The sequence below is a fragment of the Equus quagga genome, chromosome 1 (assembly GCF_021613505.1).
Source record: "Equus quagga isolate Etosha38 chromosome 1, UCLA_HA_Equagga_1.0, whole genome shotgun sequence".
Classification (NCBI taxonomy): domain Eukaryota; kingdom Metazoa; phylum Chordata; class Mammalia; order Perissodactyla; family Equidae; genus Equus; species Equus quagga.
This window is the reverse complement of record NC_060267.1, coordinates 149,723,494-149,748,403: the sequence shown is the minus strand read 5'-3', so window position 1 is coordinate 149,748,403 and position 24,910 is coordinate 149,723,494. Positions and strand designations below refer to the sequence as shown.

At 35.4% G+C, this 24,910-nt stretch overlaps 1 protein-coding gene across 22 annotated transcripts in view; it reads right to left on the bottom strand.

The window, feature by feature from the left end:
• CLASP2 (cytoplasmic linker associated protein 2) overlaps positions 1-24,910 on the bottom strand; it is a 164,019-nt gene that overhangs the window by 86,911 nt on the left and 52,198 nt on the right. For 12 of the 22 annotated variants that reach the window (XM_046658508.1, XM_046658527.1, XM_046658583.1 and 9 more), the window contains 4 exons: positions 10,968-11,050; positions 7,949-8,041; positions 4,291-4,436; positions 1,028-1,163 (listed from right to left, as the gene is read on the bottom strand). In XM_046658508.1, the coding sequence (XP_046514464.1) occupies positions 1,028-1,163; positions 4,291-4,436; positions 7,949-8,041; positions 10,968-11,050 (458 nt within the window). The remainder of the gene's footprint in view (positions 1-1,027; positions 1,164-4,290; positions 4,437-7,948; positions 8,042-10,967; positions 11,051-24,910) is intronic. The other 10 variants (XM_046658517.1, XM_046658590.1, XM_046658545.1 and 7 more) reach the window with 1 other exon arrangement.

Sequence of the window (24,910 nt, the reverse complement as noted above, 5' to 3'; positions counted from 1 at the left end):
TACACTGCTGGTGGGAATGCAAACTGGTGCAGCCACTATGGAAAACACTATGGAGATTTCTCAAAAAATTAAAAATAGAAATACCATATGACCAAGCCATCACATTACTGGGTATTTATCCAAAGAACTTGAAATTAGCAATTCAAAGAGACCCATGCACTCCAATGTTCATTGCAGCATTATTCACAATAGCCAAGACATGGAAGCAACCTAAGTGCCCATCGACTGATGATTAGATAAAGAAGATATGGTGTGTGCTGGGGCTGGCCCCGTGGCCGAGTGGTTAAGTTCGCGCGCTCCGCTGCAGGCGGCCCAGTGCTTCGTTGGTTCGAATCCTGGGCACGGACATGGCACTGCTCATCAGACCACGCTGAGGCAGCGTCCCACATGCCACAACTAGAAGAACCCACAACGAAGAATACACAACTATGTACCAGGGGGGCTTTGGGGAGAAAAAGGAAAAAATAAAATCTTTAAAAAAAAAAAAAGAAGATATGGTGTGGGTATACATACACACACACACACACACACACACACACACACACACACACACACACGGAATACTACTCAGCCATAAAAAAGGATAAAACTGTCCCATTCACAACAATATCGATGGACCTTGAGGGTATTATGTTAAGCGAAATAAGACAGATAGAGAAAGACAGTCTCTGATGAGTCCACTCATATGTGGAAGATAAACAAACGTGGACAAAGAGAACAGGTTAGTGGTTACCAGGGGAAAGGGGGGTGGGGGCTGGGCACAAAGGGTGAAGTGGTGCACCTACAACACGACTGACAAATAACGTACAACTGAAATTTCACAAGGTTATAAACTATCATAACCTCGATAAAAATTAAAACAATAAAAAAAAGTTAAAAGATCAATGCTCAGTGGCAAAAAAAATACCAATTACTTATTTAAGTACACTGAAAAAATGAGAGTGAGAGAAAGGGAGGAGGGAGGGAGGAAGAAAGACAGACGAAGGGGAGGGGAGGGGAGGGAAGAGGAGAGGAGAAGAGAACCTACCCGAATGATGAATCTGATTGCTGCACATCCAGAAGTTGCCATGACTTTTGCACTATTGGGGACGAGATTAAAAAGCGTAGGTACAATGGCTTCAGCGCCATGATCAAACTTATTTCCCAAAACTGTTGAAAGATGGCTATAAAAGACAAGAAGTGATTTTTAAAACAGTTTACTATTAAATATAGATAGGATCATATACATTTTTTTCCAATCTTTTTGTTTAACGAGGTCACACAGTTCTGACTGAGTGCCTCCCACCTTACCCTCATACACACACTCACAATTACAATATAATGTAGCAAAGGAGTGATTCTTACCGGGGGTTTCCATGCAATTCAGGGGGTCATCAATAATCTTAAGCAAGTGGTTATGTATGAAGGTTAAAATCAATTTTCAATGAATTCAGTACGAAACTGGACATTCTTATAATCATATATGGTATCATAACAATGAACACTGAGTAATGCAGTTTATAAAAATGCTGTTCAAAAACTAAAGCATAAGATAGTATCTCCTCCATTTGGGTGGGAGTTAGGTCTCCAAGGGAAGATTCCTCAATGTAGTAGTTGTAAAGAAAATAGGTTCTACATTCCAATCAACTTGGTTTGAATTCTAGTTCGCCCATTAGCTATAGGATCTGAGATTAATTGCTTTATTTCTCCGGTCTTTAAATTCTTCATGTTCAAATAGAGATACTAATAGAACCAAGTAATTTAAAAAGTGATTAATTCAAAGCATGGCACATAGTAAACACTTGATATTAGCTAGTTATTTTGTTGACTGCACAATGAACTAGAGCTAGCAAGGGCCAGGAGCATCTCCTTCACAGCAGGGTGGCAACTCCATTCAGCTGGAATATTATCTTTACTTTTTTTGCCCCCAATTTATTTAGACTAAACATAACAACAACAAAAAGAGCTCACCCATTCAAAATATTATTTTACTGAATTTACTTAATATTTTTATTTTAACCAGTTATAATGGCAGAAAAACAAAAGAGAGAACGTGTACATATTACATATTTCCTTCTTTTTCCCATCCTTTAACTGTGTATCCAAAGTTGAAATTTGGCTACCACCATCTCTTCGCATCAGCTCTTGGAGAAGCCATCTGATCTCAGAATTTAACCGTTAACATGAGGGGTAAAACATTCAGCTCAGATTGCCCCGAGCTTTCTTTAGTCTTTATCTATCAGATATTTCCATTTTGATGCCCCAATATCAACCTTAAATTCAACATATTTTACAAACTAATTCAAAAGCTTACCCAAATCAGTATTCCTCAAGATAGTCTCTCTTTCTATTGATGGTACCACCACTGTTTTAGTCACAAATACTTCCCGACGTCTTTGGTGTAGGATTTCAGAATTCTTGATTGAAAATACAACTCTACCATATCTAGTTAGTTGGGTCATCCTAAGGATATCTGTCTCCTCTTTTCAAATTTGTAGTTAAAAAACTAATTCAGCCTTTAATTGTATCATTTTAGATAAAACACTTAGGAAGGATGCTGTAACCACAGTTGTGATAATGCTTGTAGTATTAATTTCTATATATTTACATCTTATTTAAAATACATGGTTGGAATACAGTTAGTTTCAAAAACTCAGGTTCTTGATTCAAAGAGGTACTCGGACTCAGACCTATTTCTTACTGTTCAGTTATACTTTGTTTTCCAATGTCTAAACTCACAGGCAAAAAAAAAACCTCAAATCACAAGCAAGGAGGTGCCACCTGTGCCTGGAAGTTGTTGTCTTCCTTTAAAGAGCGTGAGTTTTGTTCTGGCAGGCAGGTAATTTACTTGAGAACCAGCTAGATCTTTATAAGCTCACTGGGAGGGCGGGGTCTAGAGTAGCCTTATATTAGAGCTAGTTTGGTACTGTTCTGATATAAAGGCCTTTCCGGGGTCTCTCCTAAATGCCCTGGGTGTTCAACAAGGTTTCTCCATGCTGGATCGTCAGATTTTGAACCTCGCCCAGCACATACAAGCTCTGGGAACTGTCATTTTACCTTCTACCTTCCAGTAGCAGTTCTGTTTAGTCCTCTGGGAGCTGCACCTTTCACATACACAGATTAGTATTCAGCTAGACTCATGGGATATCCTACACAGATTTCTATAGCTCTTTTTCTGTGTCTCTCTCTTCTCTCCAGTATTCTGCACTGCAAATTTTAGCCACTTCAGTCTTCAGAAACTCCAGTCTCTGCTTCTTCTTCATCTCAGTGAGACTGTCTTGCTCTGCTTGGGTTCTCCCTCCCTTCCTCATGGTTCAGAAAGTGCTTCCAGGTCAAAACTGTGATCATACTGCTCAATCGACTCTTTTAAGAATCACAGTCTGCTCTGTCTGCTCTCCATTATCTGTAAATAGTTGTTTTACATATTTTGTCCAGTCTTCTGCAAGAGGGCTAGTCCTGTACCAGTTATTACATCACGACCAGAAGCAGAATTCTCATCATGGAATATTTTTCAAGGTTACATTTTGTGGATTTTTTTTTTTTTTTTTGCTTTTCTGCTATTGAGAGATATTCAATTATTTTGGTATACTGGCATTTTGACCTGTATCTAGCAATCTTGCTATAAAGTTCCTTAAATACAATCATTTATCTATAGATTCTTGTGGTTTTCTGCATGGATAATTATATCATATGTTAATAATGGCAGTTTTGTTTCTTTTCTTGCAGTCCTCATAGTTTTTATTTCTGTTTTTTTTCTTTCTATTCTGACTAGGATATCTACTACAATCCTGAATAGAAATTATTAGTAATAGGCATCTTTGTCTTCAAAGGAATGCTTTATACAACAACAGTATTCAGTAAAACAATTTAAGTGTTCTACTATCCTTGAATTTCAAACATATGGAATAAGCTTAGATTTTGATAAGCTAATGACACATGCTACAACTCCAGGATACTTGCTAAAATATCAGAAACAGCTTAATATCCAAATTAGTAAAGAGAAAATTGAATGTAGCCAGTTCTCAGACCCATTCATTTACTTCTTATGTATCCTCATAGAGTTAGCAACCAAAAATCCACCAGTATGCTTTAGACACATAAACACATCTTAAGGTTGATATAAAGTGTTAAGAAAGATTAAAAACAAAAATCACACAAAGTGAATCCTTATGAATAATAAAAATGATTTTTGGATCATATATACCCTTTTTTGGGGGTTATCCTGCTACTACTGCCTTACTTAATGAGCACTGAATCAATGAGTACTAAATTCATTCATGAAAATACTTATCACAAAAAGAATGTACTTACGCTACAGTAATGCAAGCTTCTCTAACCACTTGGGATCTAAGATCTTTAGCTGAAAGTTTAAGTGCTCCATCCAACAAGCGTAAATGTTGGAAAAAACAATCATATTGTGCAGCTCCAGCAACAAGCAATGATCGAATTTTTTTAAGCTGAAATAAAGAGAATTTTCATTATTGACATAAAAAGTGGCAGTGCCAAAAGAAAAACAAGACTATCTAAATGTGATTATTTGAACAAAGTTAAAAAAACATTTCATTATATTTATACAACTATATTCAGACATTTTCACATCATTAAATGTATCATATATAAACATGCAAACCAAAAAGAGCTTTCTGAAAAAAAAGTTATAGATTTTAATTATATATTTAATAGACATATGTAACATATGAATAGATAAGTAAATTTTAAAGTTTTAAGGGAGTCTTTTTTTTATTATGGTAAGATACACATTAACATAAAATTTACCATTTTAACCATTTTAAAGTACAGCCATGGCCGCATGATGACGTTCTGATCAATGATGGACTGCATATACATCAGTGGTCCCACAAGATTATTACCATATAGCCTGGTGTAGGCTGTACCACCTAGGTTTGTGTAAGTACACTCTATAATGTTTGCACAACAACAAAATCTCCTAACAACTCATTTCTCAGAATGTATCCCCATTGTTAAGTGATGCATAACTGTATACAATTCTGTGGCAGTAAGTACATTTAAAATGTTGTGCAACCATTACCACTATCAACTAAGGAGCCTATTTTTAAAAGGGCCAAATTTGGAAACTATATTCATTCATAATCAAAAGTACAGAATCAAAATGGCCAACCATTAAGTCATCACCACATCCACATTTTAACATTATCACACTTACTTTGTGAAACAAATAACTTTCTCCCTATTTCTATACTTTCAGCATCACTTTTTAGCATAGAATTGCCAACTGTTTTCCATATAAACACCAGATATATCTAATAAACTTACATAAATCAAGAGAATCCACAAGTGCACATTTGTGTTCATACATACTCAGAAGTTACAAGTTTATCTATCATATCCAATATTATGTATAATTTCACACACAACTCAGAAGTTTTCTAAATTTTTAAAGATATCTTGAAAATTAAGTCAGATGGATTAAAGACGAAAAACATAAACTACTATGAATATTAGAAAAAAATTTGAAAAAATAGTTCTATAATCTTAGGGTGTATGAGGAAGGGAAACTATCACAAGCAGAAGAGAAATCAGAAGGCACCCAAACAAGATTAACTAAAAACAAAACAAAAATCATAATATGGTATGAAAAAATTACCTGCAACATGTAAGTACAATACGAAAAGAATAACAATAAAATGAGAAAAAGACAAATAACCCAATATTAAATTGGGCAAAATAAATATATGAAAATGTGCTCAACCTTACTAGTGATAAGCAAATACAAATTACAAAAAAGACACATCACCTTCCCCCGTAAGATTGGCAAAAATTAAAAAGACTTGATAGCATCCAGTACCAGGAAGATAACAGATACTTTAATTTTAAGTAAAATTATGAATGACTAATACCTTTGTTCAAAATATTTTGACAACATCTACTAAAATAAAATTGTATCTACTCTTTACCCAACAACCCAACTTTTAAAAATTTAACCTACAACAATAAAAACACCATTGTTATAAATGTGTGCAAGGATATTTATTGCAATATTGTTAAAATAGCAAATAATAAAAAACTGTAAGCCCATCAAATGGGAAATGGTTTAATAAATTATAAGGTACCTTTCAACTAAGGAAATATGTACATATTGATCTGCATTCAATAACTATCTGAGGAACTATTATATGCCTGACATCTATACCAACTGTAATGAATGGGTATGATTTATGTGAAAAAGAAAAGTTACTAAGTAGTGTATCTAGTATGATCTCACTTGTTTTTGTTGTTTTTACGGTGAGAAAGATCAGCCCTGAGCCGATCCGTTGTCAATCTTCCTCTTTTTGCCTGAGGAAGATTGTCCCTGAGCTACTATCTGTGCCAGTCTTCATCTATTTTGTATCTGGGATGCTGCCACAGCATGGCATGATGAGCGGTGTGTAGGTCTATGCCCAGGATCCAAACCTGTGAACCCTGGGCCACTAAAACAGAGCATGCAAACTTAACCACTATACCACGGAGCTGGCCCCTGATCCCATTTGTTTTTATAAAAGGGGTGGGTGGGGGGAATATACTCCAAAATGAAAAGATTAGTTTCCTTAATAGGGAGTAAAATATTAACATTTTCTTTATAATCTACATTGGTTCACTTATTGCTTATTGCAATGAGCCTGTGCCACTTTCCTAATTAAAAAAATTAAAAGACCGTTTGTGTTTCCAAATGGGTTGTTTTAAAGTCAAACAAAAAACTCTTCAGTAAAAAGTTTGTGTTATACATTGACAACATTCAGTTTATCATCTTTCTCCATACATCACCTGTGACAGAGATCTTTTCATATACCAGACTAATCTCAGAACTGAAGAAAGAATAGTGAACCATATTTAACAAATTTGGAGCAACATATTCTCTGTTAAAATCTTTTAATATCTTAAATATGCAGACTTCCTATCAAAAAGAAGCGGAAAAGTTATCTTTTGTTCATAGTGTCATAAAGACCATATTTCATTTATTAATCACAATGGAGATTGGGAGCTTTCAGAGCAGAAGAGTCTTCAAATGGAACTCCCTCTCTGGCTTTTAGAGGACACTGAGGCATGCATTTGGTACCTCACACGTAAATTTGACAAATTCACAAACTTTAAAATATACAATCTTTTGTCAATGCAAATACTACTTAAAAATTTATCAAGTATTTTCTCAAGGAATTTAGGATAAACAGAATATTCTTTTTTTTTTTTTTAAAGATTTTATTTTTCCTTTTTCTCCCAAAGCCCCCCGGTACATAGTTGTGATTTTTAGTTGTGGGTCCTTCTAGTTGTAGAATATGGGATGCTGCCTCAGTGTGGCCCAATGAGCAGTGCCACGTCCACGCCCAGGATTTGAACCGGTGAAACCCTGGGCCGCCACAGCGGAATGCAAGAACTTAACTACTCAGCCCCAGGGCCGGCCCCCCAGAATATTCTTAACTCAAGGATACTACACATTTTTTCTTTTTTTAAATCATGGGTGAAAAATATTTATCACATTCAGAGAGAAATATGTGAGAAAAGGAGGAAAAAGCCCAGACAAATGGACATACTGTTGTGAATCCATGTCAATACCATGAATAGTGAGCATGCAGGGACAGTGAACTGCTTTACTGGTAAACCTTCTAAGAACTGAGGATGGTGCTGATGAACAACTATGTAACCCCACAGAGAGGCCACGGCCCTGAGGTATCAATGAAGCTCATACTTTCCCGGTCAGTCAATAATTAGCACAAGTGGAGAGACTAGTAAATGTGTGATAGATTCCACCTGATCAGCAAAAATAGACTAAAAATTGACCCTAAATCAGAAAATGCCTATTATCTCAATGTGTTTTCCAGAAAGAAATGTTACCTATCAGACTCTTTTTCATAAGCATATACCAGATAATACTACTACTGAATTTACATGTTTTTGAAAAAGAACACTGGAAAAAAGAGGAGAGGGACAAGAAAAGAAAAAGTAAAAAACTTACTGCATTGGCACGCTGATCCCAGTCATGTTTGTCATCTGACAAAATTTCCCTGATTTTATTTAATGTTTCTTCAAGTTCTCGACTAGAATAGATCTTAAAGAAAAGATGCAAAATTATAACAATATTTCTTGCCATAAGCAATATCAAAATTATGCCCTGATATTTAAATAACGTTTCAAGTAACAAGGTTATTTCCCATTCTAGCACCATTTTTAATGGGGAATGGAAATACATTATAGACAATAGTAAAATAAAATGCTTTAAACTGTCTTTCTTGCCTGTACCCTTATGCTATTTCTCTACTCATGAGTAAATTCAAATATACTTCTAAAATGCCCTGTCATTTAAAAACAAGATGCAAATATCCTAAGAATTGATAAAAATAGGCATAATTTCTTAAAATAACTTCACGTATATAATATATCGATTGCATTCATACACTTCTTATACAATATTGCAAAAGGACATGTTTTAAGTTAGTCCCCTAACCCGGTGCTAGACTGTACTCAGGATATTTATGTGCTTTGTTTTCTCTGGAGCCAACTGTTTGCCAAACACCAGTTAGCCTTTCCTTCACTTAAAAAATATTCACATAACAGGGAGGTATTATGCTAGGCACTAAAGATGCTATGGTGAGCAAAAATAGGCATAGTCTTTGGCTTATGGATCTTATAATCTAGGCAGGGGGAGAAAAAAATTAATTAAATGATATAAAATATGAAATTTCAAAGAGAAAGTACCACCAAGGAGAATTACACAGTGCCTTGAAAGTCTATATATAATAGGGGGTTTGAACTAGTTAGGGAAGTCAAGCTTGAACTGTGAGCTAAAGGATAAGTCAGACATCATTAAGCAAAGTGGAGAGAGATTAGCCTTCCCTGGAGTAAACAGCACGTGCAACGGCTCCTTGACAGAAAGAAACTGAAAGAAGGCCAGAATACAGGAGTACAGAGTGAAAAGAGGACCAGGGTAAGAGCCACTGAACCAGCCCTAAATCAATCAGTGCACAGTGTTTCTCTATATCACGAGAAGGTTCAGAGGTAGGCATGTGACCTAAATCAATCAGAGTGAATTTCACAAGTTTTACAGGATCAACCAGAAAAGAGGCAGAGGGTTGTGAAGGTGTGAGGCTTGAACAGTTGCAGCCATGTTGCTGATCATGTGGGAAGACAATGTAGAGGAATTTAGAAATGAGAGATGATGAGAAATAAGGTCCTGGTAACACCATCTGAGTTGTATCACATACCTTCATCAAGACAGCCCTACCTACATCCTTCACTTTCAATAGTCATTAAATCTCCCTTTTACTTAAAAAAAACAAATAGCAAGGGTACAAAAGGGTATGAGACAAGGCTGAAGAGGTAGGAGGGGGACCAGATAACATTCTGTTAGAGAACGATTCCTGGAGGCTTCTGAGTTAGTTCTTTCTTGCCTCTGTCGGGGATCAGAATTGGCCACCACAAAATATGTCTCTTTGCCGTGATTTTTTTTTTTTTAAAGACTGGCACCTGAGCGTGTGGTGCCATGTCCACGCCCAGGATCCGAACTGGTAAAACCCTGGGCCACTGAAGCAGAGCACACGAACCTAACCACTTGGCCATGGGGCCAGCCCCTGCCTTGATTATTTTTAAGAACAAAATACTCAAAGAAACTTTGACCTTCCCCCTGACTGCCTAAAAGAATTTAAGATAAAAGGCCTGTCCCCAGGACCGGCCATCACTATAGATAACCCTGGGTATTGGTAGACTGTGAGGGTCCTTGCTAAGCCCATTCTTATTCACCAAACATTTGCTTTTCCCCATTTCCATGTGAATTGCCTTCCTCCCCTTTGAAGCCCTAAACCACTACCCCCAACAGTCCCTTTCGTCTTTAGCCGAAAATATTTAAGGTGGAGGCTTTGGCCCAGAATTCTGGCTGAATTTCTCAGTTTTCCTGGGTTTCTCCCATGTATACATATTATAAAGCTTTGTTTGACTTTCTCCTGTTATTCTGTCTCACATCAATTTAATTCTTAAACCAGCCAGAAGGACCTAGAGTGGGTAGAGGAATTATCTTCCTCCCCTACACCTCCCACCTCCCCTTCACAATAGTCCTTCTGCCATATTTCAGAAGAAAAGCAGGCCCCTCTCCCATCCCTAATCTTATTATGATGTATTGCTCTGAAATACTATGCAAGGCTTCCCTACACACAACATGGAAAAAAGGGATAACTCAAAAATCTACTTTACTGAGGGGGTATATAGTTTTTAAACATTATTTTAGGGAGTATAACAAGCAAAAGTAGCTTGAATATGACTAAGTTAGAAATCTGTTACAGCAGAATGATTCCTAAGTTTCTGACTTTTGTAACTGATTAAGTAATGGTTTCCACATATAAAACACTGGAAGAGTAGGTAGGTAAAGAGGAAGATTATGAGTCCAATTTCAGATAAGTTAAGTTTGAGATGTCTCTGAGGCATCTAAAAGGAGATGTCAAGTAAAGAATCAGCGGAGAAATTATTTTGGCTCTCAAGAGAGGTCTGATTTGGTGATAAAAAGCTGTGCATTATCTACGCAAAGGTGGGAACTGATGCCACGTGTTTGAAGGAAGTGACTTAGTAAAAAAGTGGAAAGTGAGAAGACAACGCCCAGTACTAACCCTTAAGAAATCCCAATATTCAATAGCCAGGTAAAAGAAGGATTTGCCTACAAAGGAAACAGAGATGAAGCAGACAAAGAGGTAGGAGGGAAAAATGGAAGGATGTTGTTTCGCAAGCACCTTAAAAAAAACAAAAGTGGATGTAGTCGGATATTGCAATGTAATATGATTTAACGATATGGATTCAATTTTATGTCAGTCTCACTCAAAAATCACTTGAAAATCTAACTGTACCAACAATAGCTTAGTAATAATAAGTCAAGTATATTATTTATGTCATCTTTTAAGGAAAAAAGAATTTTTAAAGAGTGACAAAAATAATTATATGAACACTAACATGGGCAACAGTTATGGGGAGTGCCACTTTAGTGGTATCCTTACCTGAATAGAAGGGACATCTGTAAAAGCTTTTATAAAATCATCTTCATCAACTGCTCCAGCACCTCCTTCCTTAGAAGCACCTGCTAATTAAAACGAAAAGTTTATTTTTCAGCATTTTAACATCAAGGACAACATGAAAATATAACTCTTTGGATATCATAAAGGTATAATTTTGAGAGATATTCCATTTTATAAGAAAGCATTAAAAAAAATCTGCAACTTTCAGAAAAGCCAAAGTACTCAGCAGCAGTTGATTAACTCTATAAGATACCTGGTTTGATTGGTAGCAAAATCCAAACTATAAGAACAATACCTTCCCATCCCTCATTCAATGCAATAACAAGGACACAAGAAATACAGGTGAAAGGATAAATGTTTACAAAGCTGAACAGCAATTTTAAATGACACTAAATGTCAATAAATGATGGCAAATGAAAAATGCAGAAGATCCATGTGTGCTGCAGTGGTCAGGAAAGCAAATGTGAAAGAAATGAGTGTCTTAAAATGAAATTTAAATATGCAAACAAATCTTCCTTTGTTGCACACAGACAATAAAAAAGTAAACTTAAAGGCAGTAGTTGTTTAAGAGCCGGTAATTAAGCTATTGTCTTTCTGCTCCAAATTCACTCTTTTATATTCTGTGATGCTGGGCCTAGGATTAAGCAAACCATTTTTCTGCTAATTCTAATGGTTTCTCATTAAACTGTCAATGGGGGAGCTGGAGAGAGACTGGAAGCTGAAGAAAAAGGGACCTGCTTCCTGATCACTTCCTGTTCTTGTCAGTAAAACCCTAGCAACTCTGGCAGGATGCTCATTTCAGCAGCAGCACGTGGTTCTAGTTTGCAATTTTTTCTAACACTCACTGAACGAGCTCATTCCACCCATCAGAAACACCCGACCAGCTAGTACCTCTCTGCAGAGGTCTGAGTCACAACTCTGCAGGGGCCCCCCTCCAATCCTCTAGGTTTTAATAATTTTAACCTCCCCATTTTGTTCCTCCAGGTCTAGAGGTAGGAGCCGTATCCTGTAACTGCTATGTCCATGATACTTTAGTGTTCTCTTTTTACTATCTTACTTCATCAATACCCATTTAATAATTCTTTATATTAAATTCTCTCTGTAAAAATAACTGTTGTGGCTTCTATTTCCTGACTGAACCCTGGCTGATACAGGTGGTACTTAGTTTTTAACTCTATATATTTACTTTTTCATGGTAAGAATTCAACACATGAAATGGATTTCAACTACACAAGATACACATCCCAAGGGACAATTAACTTAAAAATCTCTCCAATTAAAATTAAAAATATCTCCCCAATTAATACTTCAAAACTGGACTTAAAAAATTAACATCATCCTGATAAAAAAACATTCGGGTTCCAAAGGTATGTAAGAAGATCCTCATTTTAAAAAAGGTAAAAACCTTTAAAGATCTCTGTATGTGAATTTTAACAGCAATAAGAGATGGACCACGGAACAGCATAACATAAAGTTGCAAGGCAATATAAAACTGCAAATTAAAAGAAATGATAATTTAATAAACTAAGAGGAATGAATGCATGCTTCCTACAGGAAATTCAATTACAAAAGTAAATAAATTACAAAGTTATTCCCTAGATATTACAAAAATCCAATGAAACAATAAAACTCTCAACCCCACCCCCATGATCATGATCAATCCTAGTAACGGATTTACTGAAAATAATCAGTTAAAGCAAAGAAACAAAAAATAAGATACCTACCATATTATCTTAACATCTATACTACATTCATTTACAAATCTCTATATGGGGCTTATTGTTTTTGACTATGGGTCCCCTGATAAGAGTGCAGAAGCCTGGATTCCTACAATTTCTTTCCAATCATTCACAAATGTCTTGTCCAGGCCACTGAAGAGAAACTTATTTAGGGACTTGTCCTTATCAAGTAGTTTCTAAACATTCAACATGGTTTTCATAAAAACAACTTTCTTTCCACATTCATTAACATTCTGTTTATTTACATACCACTTCTTGCAAATTACTTTGTTACAATAACAAGAGCAACCATTAGGCAAGTTTGAGAACAAAAAAATTTACTCTTAGTATACATCTCAACTGGTGGAGAAAACCCATACACATGTACAAGAACAGAGCCAGTTAACAACCTTAGTGTGCTGAAGTGTGGAAGACACAAAGTTTTACAGAGGAAAGGAAAAGCGAAGATGAAGCGTTACTACAGTGTATATGCAGTTTACAAAAGGTATCACATGTAGAAGATAATGTTAACTCCAATACATTAACCCACCAGCCACAAATACATCAAAAACCTTCAAGGAAATGCAGAACATCTGAATAAATCCCAAATAAGGCCAAAAAAAAGTGTCATTGACTAAGGACACGCATAGGAAAGTCTAACTTTGGAAGTCACAATTCACTCTAATCACAATGCCTTTAATATCCAGTGAGTTCTGTCTTATGAGGAGGGCCAAATAAGCTAGTAGGGAGGGAAGAGAGAGTAGAAATTAAATGGCTTTTAAAAATCCCACAGAAGCTGCAGAGCTGAAAGGCTACAAATATCACTAAATGCAGCCTTATGGCTATTTAAGATGTGACAATTAGGTCTTTAAACCTGGACATGGGCATTACCAAATCTGGCAAGAACTCGCTTGGTTTGAATAGTTGACTCCAATCTACCTCACTCTTACCTTTGAGAATCACTTTGTACATACAGAGGTGCTGCTAGTGGAAGTGTACTGGATACATGAATAGTAGACAGAGGACATGCTGAGCTCCCCATCCTAGCCTTGCTTATCTCTTGTATGAATCACAAGTAAACCTTTTTATGATCCTAGTTTGCCTAATGTTTCCCTCACCTTGGTTGTGATTGCCCAACAAAGTAGAAAAAGCATTCCTGCATAGGGGAATAATCTGTTGAATGAACTGTTTCATCTCACAATCATCATTCCATTTTCTGATACAGCTTTAAAGTTCACCTAAAAAATGCTATAAAAAACTTTTAGCACCAGCAAGAAGAATGGATACCATATGAGGAGAATCAAAGAGTAACGGGCTCTAATGTCAAATATTACTGCAAGAAAAGGAGAAGGAGTATACACACCAAGAGGAGACATTTTTAGATAAAGTTTGAGAGCAGGGGCACAAGTAGAGGCTGGGCTGAAGGGAAGAGCGATGCTGGCTTTCAACTTGACTAAAGCTCTTTCAAATATACCTGGGTCAACAATCATACCAGAAGAAAGTAAGAGCTTTGCCCAGCTGTCTGATCACTCTAAAACCAAGGTCAGTAAATTTTCTCTGTAAAGGGCCAGATAGTAAATATTTTAGACTTTGTGGGCCATATGGTTTCTGTTGCAATTACTCAATTTTGCCATTGTAGTGTGAAAACAGCCTCCAACAATATGTAAATGAATGAGCAGGCGATATTCCAATAAAGCTCTATTTATGGACACTGAATTTGAATTTCATATAGTTTTCACATGTCACACACTATTACTCTTTTGAATATTTTTAATCATTTAAAAACGTAAAAAACATTCCTAGCTCATGGGCGAAACAAAAAGAGTTGGCTAGATTTGGCCTGCAGACTACAGTTTGCTGATCCCTGCTCTACAACTCACTTTAAGATGGTAATCACTTGGACTGGGTGGGTGGGGAGGGGCGCGAGAGGGAGAGGTGGATTAAAGAGTACTGTCATTCAGGGTACACCATGTTTCTAGTATGCTAGAATGGCTAGAATAGGCACATCTCAGAAATTCCAAAATATTACTTTAAGAGGTTTAAGTGTAAGGAGAAAACTTCATTCTACTTAGTCCCTAACTATTAACAAGGTGAAGTGCTGGATACAAAGGTGAATGAGGCAAAGGGTAAAGCAGTATGTTTCCGACACAGGAGCAAGGACAACAAAGTTTCAGAAGTGGAATGAGGCAGGTTCTTCTCATTCTACAATGAAGAGACTAGCACTAAAGAGAAAGATAAATGATGGAGAAACAACATGGAGGTAAATACGGCACGAACTCCAGTGAAATTCATACAAAATCCATAATTTTTAAAGACAGTTATACTAACAAAAGCACGACCAGTGCTTTTGAAGAATGCTATGAAGAGACAGAGATAGTTTAAAATAGCCTTCCGGATTCCCAACTTTCTAAGAGAAATTCTAAGACTGAAAAAGATACTCAGTTGAAAACACAGGACATTTTCATGCAAAAGAAGGAAAGATTTTAGGGGGCAGGGGGCAGAGGGCAGAGTCCAGAGTCCAGAGTCCAGAGCCCAGAGCCAAGGGCAGAACCAAAAACAGAGGAAAACACTGGTTCAGAGAATCACACCCAAAGAGAGAATGCAACCCTCATCAAGGAATATTCATGACCCCTGAAGTAATGGAACCTCCTATTGGATTTCAAAATTGCTATAAACCAGTGACTACCATGAATTTCCCATTCCTCTCCTTTCTAAATGTCTATTATGGAATGTCTACTATGGTTAGCTTGTCCTGGTACCACCATCATATATTGAGTCTGTGGAGTACAAGACAGATGTCTTTTTAGTTCACAGGCCTCTAGCTGGAGAGGAGCCACACCAGAGAACCCTTACATGCATCTGGACCTGATGTAAATCACAAGATCATGCACTTTGAGCTTGATGCTATACTTAGAATGAGACTTGTGGGAAATGTCCATGAGTGCATTTTGTATGTGGGAGGCATATGAATTATTGTGGTCAGAGGGCAAACTACATTAGAACGTTTGCAAGGATAGCTGTAACAATTCCTCTCACTCTTGAATGCTCCTTTTACAAGGTGACTTTCAGCTCTTCCCATCCGAAAGTGGAGTCCCCAACCAACAGGTGGGGAAGAGTAAGCTAAACTTCTAGAGTTGAGACAAGATCTGGGAGAGGCTAACGGGGTCCCTGATTGGTGATTCTCCAGTAATGAGAAGGAAGAAATCTTCTCTGAGAAAAGCTTCTAGAATCCTCAATTTGTACCTGAAGAACACCCCCCAATTAAGTTACAGCAATGATCTCAGAATCAAAGTTCAAATACATAAGAAGGCAAACCATCATGAACTGGAAGTCACAAGGAACAAATAATAGATTTTAGAACTGCAGATATTAGAATTGTCTAGTTAAAGATTTCAGAACAGATGTGAATATAACATTTGAAGAAATAATGTGGGTAGAATTACAAAGACACCAATCAACAAAAGGCATTAGGAATGAAGAGAGAAATTTGGGGGGAAAATGCAATAACTTGAATTGAATAACATAAATGTTGAAATAAAAAAACTCTTGCCTGAAAGGTTAAACAGTAGAAGAAATAATTAGAGAAATGGAAGATACACTTGAGCAAACTACCCAGAATGGGGCAAAGAGAAATAGGGAAACGGAAAGATATAAAGAGATATAGAGGACAGGATGAGAAGGTCTAACATATATCTAACGGGAGTACCTGAAAGATAGAATAGAGAGAACAGAAGAAAGGCAATATTTAAAAGAGATAATGGTTGTAAACTTTCTAGATTCATGAAAACCAGGAATCTATAGACTCAGATGCACAACCTAACTCAAGGATAAATAAAAAAATATCCACACCTAGATCTCTGAGGTGTAACTGCATAACACTGATGACAGAGACAATCATCAGAGAAAGAAGATATCACCTAGAAAGGAAAAACAGACTTCTCAAAAGCAACAGTGGGAACCAAAGAGGGTATATTAATAACTCAAGTTTTTAAAGAAGAAAATATTGTCCATCTAAAATTATGTACCTAGCAAAACTAACTTTTAAGAATACAAGTGGAAAAAAAGTAAGTGCACTGAAAATGAAGAAAAAACTGCCATTATTTAAAGATATCATTATCTAAATCAGGGGTTGCCAAACGTTTTCTGTAAAGGGCCAGATAACAAAGATTTTAGGCTTCATGGGCCATACGGTCTCTCCTGCAACTACTCAACTCTTCACAAATGAATGGGTGTGGCTGTATTCCAATAAACCTTTATTTCTAAAACCAGATATCAAGGCCAGATTTGGCCTGCCGGCTATAGTTTGCCAAACCCTGGTGTAGACAGAAAATCCAAAATAATATATAGTAAAATCATTAAAAATTAAACTTTAGCAAGGTGACTAGCTATAAAATCAAAATACAAAAATCAATTTCATTTCTATGCATCAGCAGCAAAATTAGTAATTTTAACTTAAAAAAAATACTACGTTGATGGGCCTTAAGGGCATTATGCTAAGTGAAATAAGTCCAACAGAGATAGACAGATACTGTACGATCTATATGTGGAACCTAAAAATAAAACCATGCTCATAGATACAGAGAACAGATTCGTGGTTGCCTGAGGCAGAGGATGGGGAGTGGGTGAAATGACTCAAGGGAGTCAAAAGGTATAAACTTCTAGTTATAAAATAAGTCAGTCATGGGGATGTAAGATACAGCATGGTGACTATAGTTAATAATACTGTATTGCATATTTGAAAGTTGCTAAGAGAGTTAGATCTTATATATATAGAGATAGATATTTTCTTTTTGGTGAGGAAGATTGGCCATGAGCTAAAATCTGTTGTCAATCTTCCTCTTTTTGCTCAAGGAAGATTGTCGCTGAGCTAACATCCATGCCAATCTTCCTCTATTTTGTACATGGGATGCCTCCACAATGTGGCTTGATGAGCTGTGTATAGGTCTGCACCTGGGATCCAAACCTCTGAAGCCTGGGCCACCGAAGCAGTGTGTATGAACCTAAGCACTAAGCCACTGGGCTGGTCCCTAGAGTAGATCTTAAAAGTTCTCACCATGAGAAAAAAAAAATACTGTAACTTATGTATGGCGACAGATGTTAATTAGACTTATAATGATCATTTAACAATATATACAAATATCAAATCATTACGTTGTACAACTGAAACTGATATAACGTTGAATGTCAATTTTACCTCAATTAAAAAAAAAAGAAAATGTGTTGAATCTATAGATGAATTTGGGGAGAAGTGACATCTTCGTAATACTGTCTTCCTATCCAGGGATATAGTTATGTCCATTTACTTACACATTTTAAAATTTCTTTCAATAAAGTTTTATAATTTCAAAAGAAAAATACTACGTTCAATAGCAACAAATATTTTAAAGTATCTAGGAAACACCAAACCAAACACATAAAAACAAAACAAAAAATCGTGAAAAACTTCTGGGGGAAAAATCATAAATTTTAATGAGACATTAAAGAATACTAAAATGGGAAACTATACATGTTCATGGACAGGAAAACTCAGTATCATAAAGATGTCCAGTCTTCCCAAATTAATTAAGTAATAATCAAGCCTCCAACAGGGTTCCTTGTCAAGGTGATTCTAAAATTTATTTGGAAGAAGAATGGGCCGAGATATTCCTGTAGAAGTAAAGGGAGGGAGTACTTGCCCTACCAGATATCAAGACTTACAAAACTATGATAATTATGACAATCAGGTTTTAGTGCAGAGATAGACCAACTATTAGAATGAACAAAATATAAATTCAAAAACAGATCCACAAATATATAAACTGTGATATATGACAAAGAAGTGATTCAGATCAATGGAGAAAGTAAAACTATTCGATAACAATGTCCTAAAATTCAACAAAATGCTGAGATAATGGATTATCTAGGTTAAAAAAAAAAGGTATTTCCTTACCAAATATGAAAACTTACAGTAGACATTCTGATTCCCATGGGAAAATGGTAGTCATCCAAATTCAAATCAAATGTTCAACTAAATACTTCAAAAACCACCGAGACCAAAAAGAAGAGCAAATAAAATTACTCACAGCACATACTTGTAGTACAACTAAGAGACAAATAATGCTTCAAGCTTCAATTTACAAGTGAATGGGGCAATATAAACATACAAGACCAGCAACGATAACTACAGAGTTCTCACTGGAGAGAAGTATCAGAGGAAATTATAAGCAAGAGGAGGATCCTGGTAGTGATGGAACATAGACATCAACTAAAGTTAGAGGTAAGTAGCACTTAGAAGAGGGAGGCATCCCTTCAAAGCTTGGTGGATAAAGAAAAAAACACGAAGAGAAGGGCTCTACTGAAACAAGATGGTATCATAGAATCAGAAGTAGAAAACCCCCCAAGTATCATTTAGTAAAGAAGCTGCATTTCACCATACCAACAGAAGAGGGCATTCTTGAACTAAGAAACAGAATAAATTTTTCTTCCTGGCCCCACAGAATCACTTCTTATAAAAGAGCTAGAGGAACAAGTTAAATGACATCACCAAGAAATCAGACAAATCCAGAACATGGGACAATCTAAAAGACAACCGCCCTAGACTCCTCAAAAAAGTCAATGTCATGGGTATAAAAATTGGTAAGGGGATTGCTTTATACATAATATATTATGGAATTTTCTTGCATATGATAATGGCATTATGTTTATAATGGAGCATGTATTTAAGCCTTAGGAGATGCATATTAAATATTTACGGCTGAAATGTCATGATGTCTACAATTTACTTTACAACTGTTGAGATGAAAAAAAAATATATGTGGGAATCTATCTATCTATACAGAGAGAATGAAATCAAATATGGCAAAATGCTAGTTATTACATATCTAGGTGATAAGAGTTCACTGTATGTCAACTTTGATATACATTCAAAATTTTTCATAATAAAAAGTTTGGGAAACCAATCACTATAAAACTAGAGTAGGTATAGATAAATACATCAGGAAAAAAGGAAAGAAACTAACCAACATATACAGTAGTATCTGAATTCAATGAAGTAAGGAATGTTTTATTTAACTGCATGGACATTAATTGGTCATGCATAAGAAAATAAATTAAAATGGATATACTGTCACCTTATATAAAAATGAATTCCAGATATATAGAACAAACTAATGTAAAATAACTAATGTTTTAGAATAAATTAGAATATTTGTATAAGCTTGGGAGTGGACCACAGTCCTTCTTATTTAAGACAGGAAATTTGGAAGTCAAAAAGAAAAGGACAGATACTTTATTTACCTACCATAACAAAAATTTTAAATTTTGATGTAAAAATGCCATAGGCAAAAGAGAGACCGAGGAAATATTTGTAACTTTTAACAAAAGAATAAAAGGCCTAATATTTTAAAAACTGTAACCAATTGACGAGAAGACAAAACAGCCCCCCCCAAAAAAGGGGGAAAATAATAACAATATGTAATTCACAGAAGAGGATATGCTAATTCCTATTAATGAATTTAAATATTCTAAACTTACTAAAATATGAACTCCAGGAGGGCAGGGTCTTTGTTTTTGTTCACGAATATTTCACAGAGATTACAAAAGTAGCAGCACACTAAAAGCTTTCAGTAAATATGTGCTAGCTGTTGGCCAGATGGACAGGTGGATGGAAAAATGAAAATTAAAAGAAAGCACCATTTTTCACCCATCAAAATAGGCAGTAATTAACAAGGCTGTTACATTTAATGCTGGAGAAGGTAAAATAATATCTTTATTAAAATAAAAACACACACAGGGGCCGGCCTGGTGGCGCAGCGGTTAAGTTCGCACGTTCCACTTCTCGGCAGCCTGGGGTTCACAGGTTCAGATCCTGGATGCAGACATGACACCACTTGGCAAAAGCCATGCTGTGGTAGATGTCCCACGTATAAAATAGAGGAAGATGGGCATGGATGTTAGGTCAGAACCAGTCTTCCTCAGCAAAAAGAGGAGGATTGGCAGCAGTTAGCTCAGGGCTAATCTTCCTCAAAAAAAAAAAAACAAAACCACACAACCTTTAATTAAGCAATCTCATTTAGAGGAATCTATTTTACAGATTAGAAGTGCCAGAATGTCCAAACTTATAAGTACATGGAGATCTGGATTCTTTGGAATAGCATAAAGTTGCAAACAACTTGAATGACTTTAATAGGGAAATAGTTTATTAATTCATGGTACATCAATAATGTGGAATACTGTATAGCTGTTAAAAGCATGCAATAACTCTCATTCTTGATGTGGAAGGACGGAAGGATGTTCTGTGAAAAGAGCAAGTTGCAAAGCGTTTACTAGTATGTTTAATGTGGACAAAAATAAACTCTAATCTGAATACCTATACAAATAAACATGGAGTAAGATGTGGAAGGATACCTATCAAACTTAACACTGGTCACCTCAGGGCAATGAGATTAGACAGGCAAGATACTAGTAAAGATTTTTTTTCCAAACATCTCTCTATTGTTTGACTTGTTAACAGTGAGCAAGCTTTTTATATTTAAAAAAATTAAATAACATTTCTTTTCATTAGTAAGTAACATAAATTGGTTCTAAAAAAGAAAATTGACAAGTTAATCAAAAAATTTAGTTTAAATTTAAAACATGCCCATCATAGAAATAATGCTTCTTACCAATTCAGCTATATTATAACGTATGTGATAAATATAAGCCTAGAATCACAGTTGCTCCAGTGGGCCCTCCATATCTGTGGGTTCCACATCAGCAGATTCAACCAACCACAGACTGAAAGGTCTACCATGTTTGCATCTGTACTGAACACGCACAGACTCTTTTTCTTGTCATTATTCCCTAAACAATAGAGTATAACAACTATTTACATAGCATTTATATTGTATTAGGTATTATAAGTAATGTAGAGATTATTTAAAGTATAGGGGAGGATGTGTGCAGGTTTTATGCAAATACTATGCCATTTTATATAAGAGAGTTGAATATCAGGGGATTTTGGTATCCAGGGTGTCCTGGAACCAAAGCCCCACAGATATCAAGGAAGGACGGTACAAAATTCTACTTTATATTGATCAAGTATGCTGAGTCTAATGGAAAATTCCTCACATGTACGATCTATATTAACGATATATCACTCTTTTCTGAGGCCAATCTTGACTCAATTTGTTTACTGGTATGAGACCATAATTTTCTAACACCAAAATCTCAGTCAAAAAGTATAGGCAAATGAAGTATGGAAGGACCAAAATGCAAACAATATTAACACTGGTTGGTGAAATAATGAGCACAGACAGATGCTGTAATTATCTTCGTAAGTTTAAAACGTTGAACACTCCAGACGGTCTCCTCAATGCCTAATATGAAGCCTTGCACAAAGGCTCTATATACAGCTGCAGATAAGGACAGTAACTTATCTATGAAGAGAGTGAGTCTTCAGTTTGCCTATTAATTTTAATCAAATAGTTTGACTGTTTATACTATTTTCTCCCTTCTCTTATAAACATTCTGAATGCTTCAAAAAATAAACCTGTACGATAAAATTTATCACTTTAAGTTGGGCCCAAGAGGTAAAACAAAACAAAGGTCAAAGAAAATAACTACAGCAAAACACATATATTCGTATAAACAGTAGGCAATTAGGTTACATTGATTTATATTTATAACTTATCTGTTAATTACTTGAATCATATTTACCTTAAAACCAAAGTTAAGATAGATAGCACGAGGGCATCTTATAATGGATAGTCAATGATAAGAGATTCATAGTAATTTAAGACAGAATGGTGACTGGCCAATCCCTAAATTCCAAGTGTCAATTATAGTGTTTTGTTATATGGAATAAAAATAAGAAATATGTATCACATGCAGCATTAGTTATGAGATGACCCAGAGATGATCCAAGAAGAAGCCCTTGACAGTGGGCTAAGCACTGGGTCCTCCTCTTTTCTGTGCTAAAAACTGTCTGATCTTGGATACATCATTTAATTCTCTGAGGTTCCGTCTCTTCATCTGAATTGGGGTCAGATTATCTTTAAGGCCTCCTGAGGCTAAAATCTTCTCGGTTTAGTATCTTCCCCTCTCATTAAGGGAAGAAGAGAGGAAGAAAAGAAAACAAAACACAAACAGAAAAGTTATTTGGTTTTATATAAAGTACAAAAACAAGAAACAGGTTTATCAGTTAAAAATTTGGATTCCAAGATTAAACAACAAATTATGTGAAATTTGTTTATTAAACATATACCAATTCTCATGATCTCTATTTATTTAAAAGAAAGAACAACTTTGTTGTTTGCATGACAGAAAAAAAATGGGAATGACCAGCATAAATTGTGGAAAATAGATATTTGGACATTCTTAATAGAACCTCAGGGCAGACATAAATGAAGTAAAACAAATATAAGATATCCTAAAGATGAGTAAGCACTACTGAATTTGAAATGGTGGTAATTACTCTAATTATAAGAATTGAAAGTTAAAACTATTTCAAAGTAGTCTTTGATATTAGATAGAAACAATGGAGAGAAAATACTCTGTCCACCTGAATGAGTGAGTGAGTAAGTGAGAGAGAAGAACAGAACTTTGAGAATTGATAATCTGGGCAATGATGTATCTCAACGATTAAATACAAGCCTCAATGACAAATCACTAAACTCAAAATCTGATACTAATTATAAACAATAACAATTATATCATCATCTAATTCCATCTTTACCTTCTAAAAAGAATAGCAGACAAAATATAGGAAAAGGGATATTATAACTCAGAAAATGAACTTTAAAAAGGCAATTTCAACAAGAAAATACTAAAAAGCATTTCTATTTCCAATTAAAAAATTAAGGGTTTGCTTATTTACAAATATTCTATTTTGCTGGGAATCATACCAGTTGAGGCTTTTTAAATTTATGGGTCCTGAATGGTAGTGATCATTACTGTAGATTACAACCTCAGAGCTAAAGGATCTAGAAGAATCCTTTTTTAACCAGAGAAATTAGTGTGGGTGGCAGTATAGCAAAGTGATTTTTGTGTTTTGCCCATTTATTAGATGCACGACCCTGTGCAAGTTACTTAACTTCTCCAAACTTTAGTTTGCTCATCAGTAAAATTGGGATAACAAAGTACCTAACTCAGGGGTTTTGAGGTTTAAATGAGAATATATGTAAGAAAACTCAAGAACTTTTTTTTAATTATTACCTAAAATACTAGAGATATAAATATTTTAAACAATCTTGTACCTTCAGCAACTGTATTCCAAACTATTAAGCCAAAAGAATGGAAAATATGTTTACCTAATTCCTATTATGAAGTTACGTTATTCAGAAAATGGATTATTTAAGGGAATTGATTTTATTCTAATTAGTAAACCACCTAATATAGGTTTTTATAGCAATGATATATCGGTATGGAGCAACTCATAACCCTTTGATTCTCCTTGTTTTAAAGCCCACACAACCACAATATGAGTAGAATAGGCTGGCACACTGAGCCAAAAAACAAAGTAAAACTAACATACACTAAATATTAAACAGAAGTCCTACTGTCTTTAATTAATTGGATAGCACACTTTGTTAAAAAATAGCATACATCTCTTTAATCTTGTCATATATCTCTGGGAAAAGTAAATTAAACTCCAAAAACTCCAAAAGTAGATTCAGTCAAGGTTTCAAGGAAGCTCCCTTTATTTTTATTTTGGTAATCTTACCTGAAAAAAAATTTGTTAAACTCAGTGTACTGTGATTGGCTTATACCACTATTATATACCTCCACCTAGCATATTCCTTTAGTTAGGAACTAATCATACCTATCCATTTATTATATACCTAGGAGTAGCAAATAAAGTGCCTGGACTGAATCACCATTATTCCACATAAACTTATAAGAAAGAAAATGTAGTCTAGAAAACAGAATAGTTATAAAGAGAGACATGACAACCTTCAAGTATTTGAAAGTATTGTTTTAACAAAGAATTCATCTTCCCTGCTTAAGTTACAAGGAGGCAGATTTTAATGCAATATAAAAAAAGACTTAGTTTATCCAGAATTGAAATGGGCTTATAACCTTTCTGGAGGACACCATGCCTAACTGAAAGAACACAAGAAACTAGTAAACTTTAGAAATTTATTCCAAGGAAATCATCAGAGATGTTGTGAAAGATACACATAAAGGAATGATGGCACAGTTTATAAGAGCAGAAAATAGTGAAGGCAATCTAGATATTATTGAGCCATG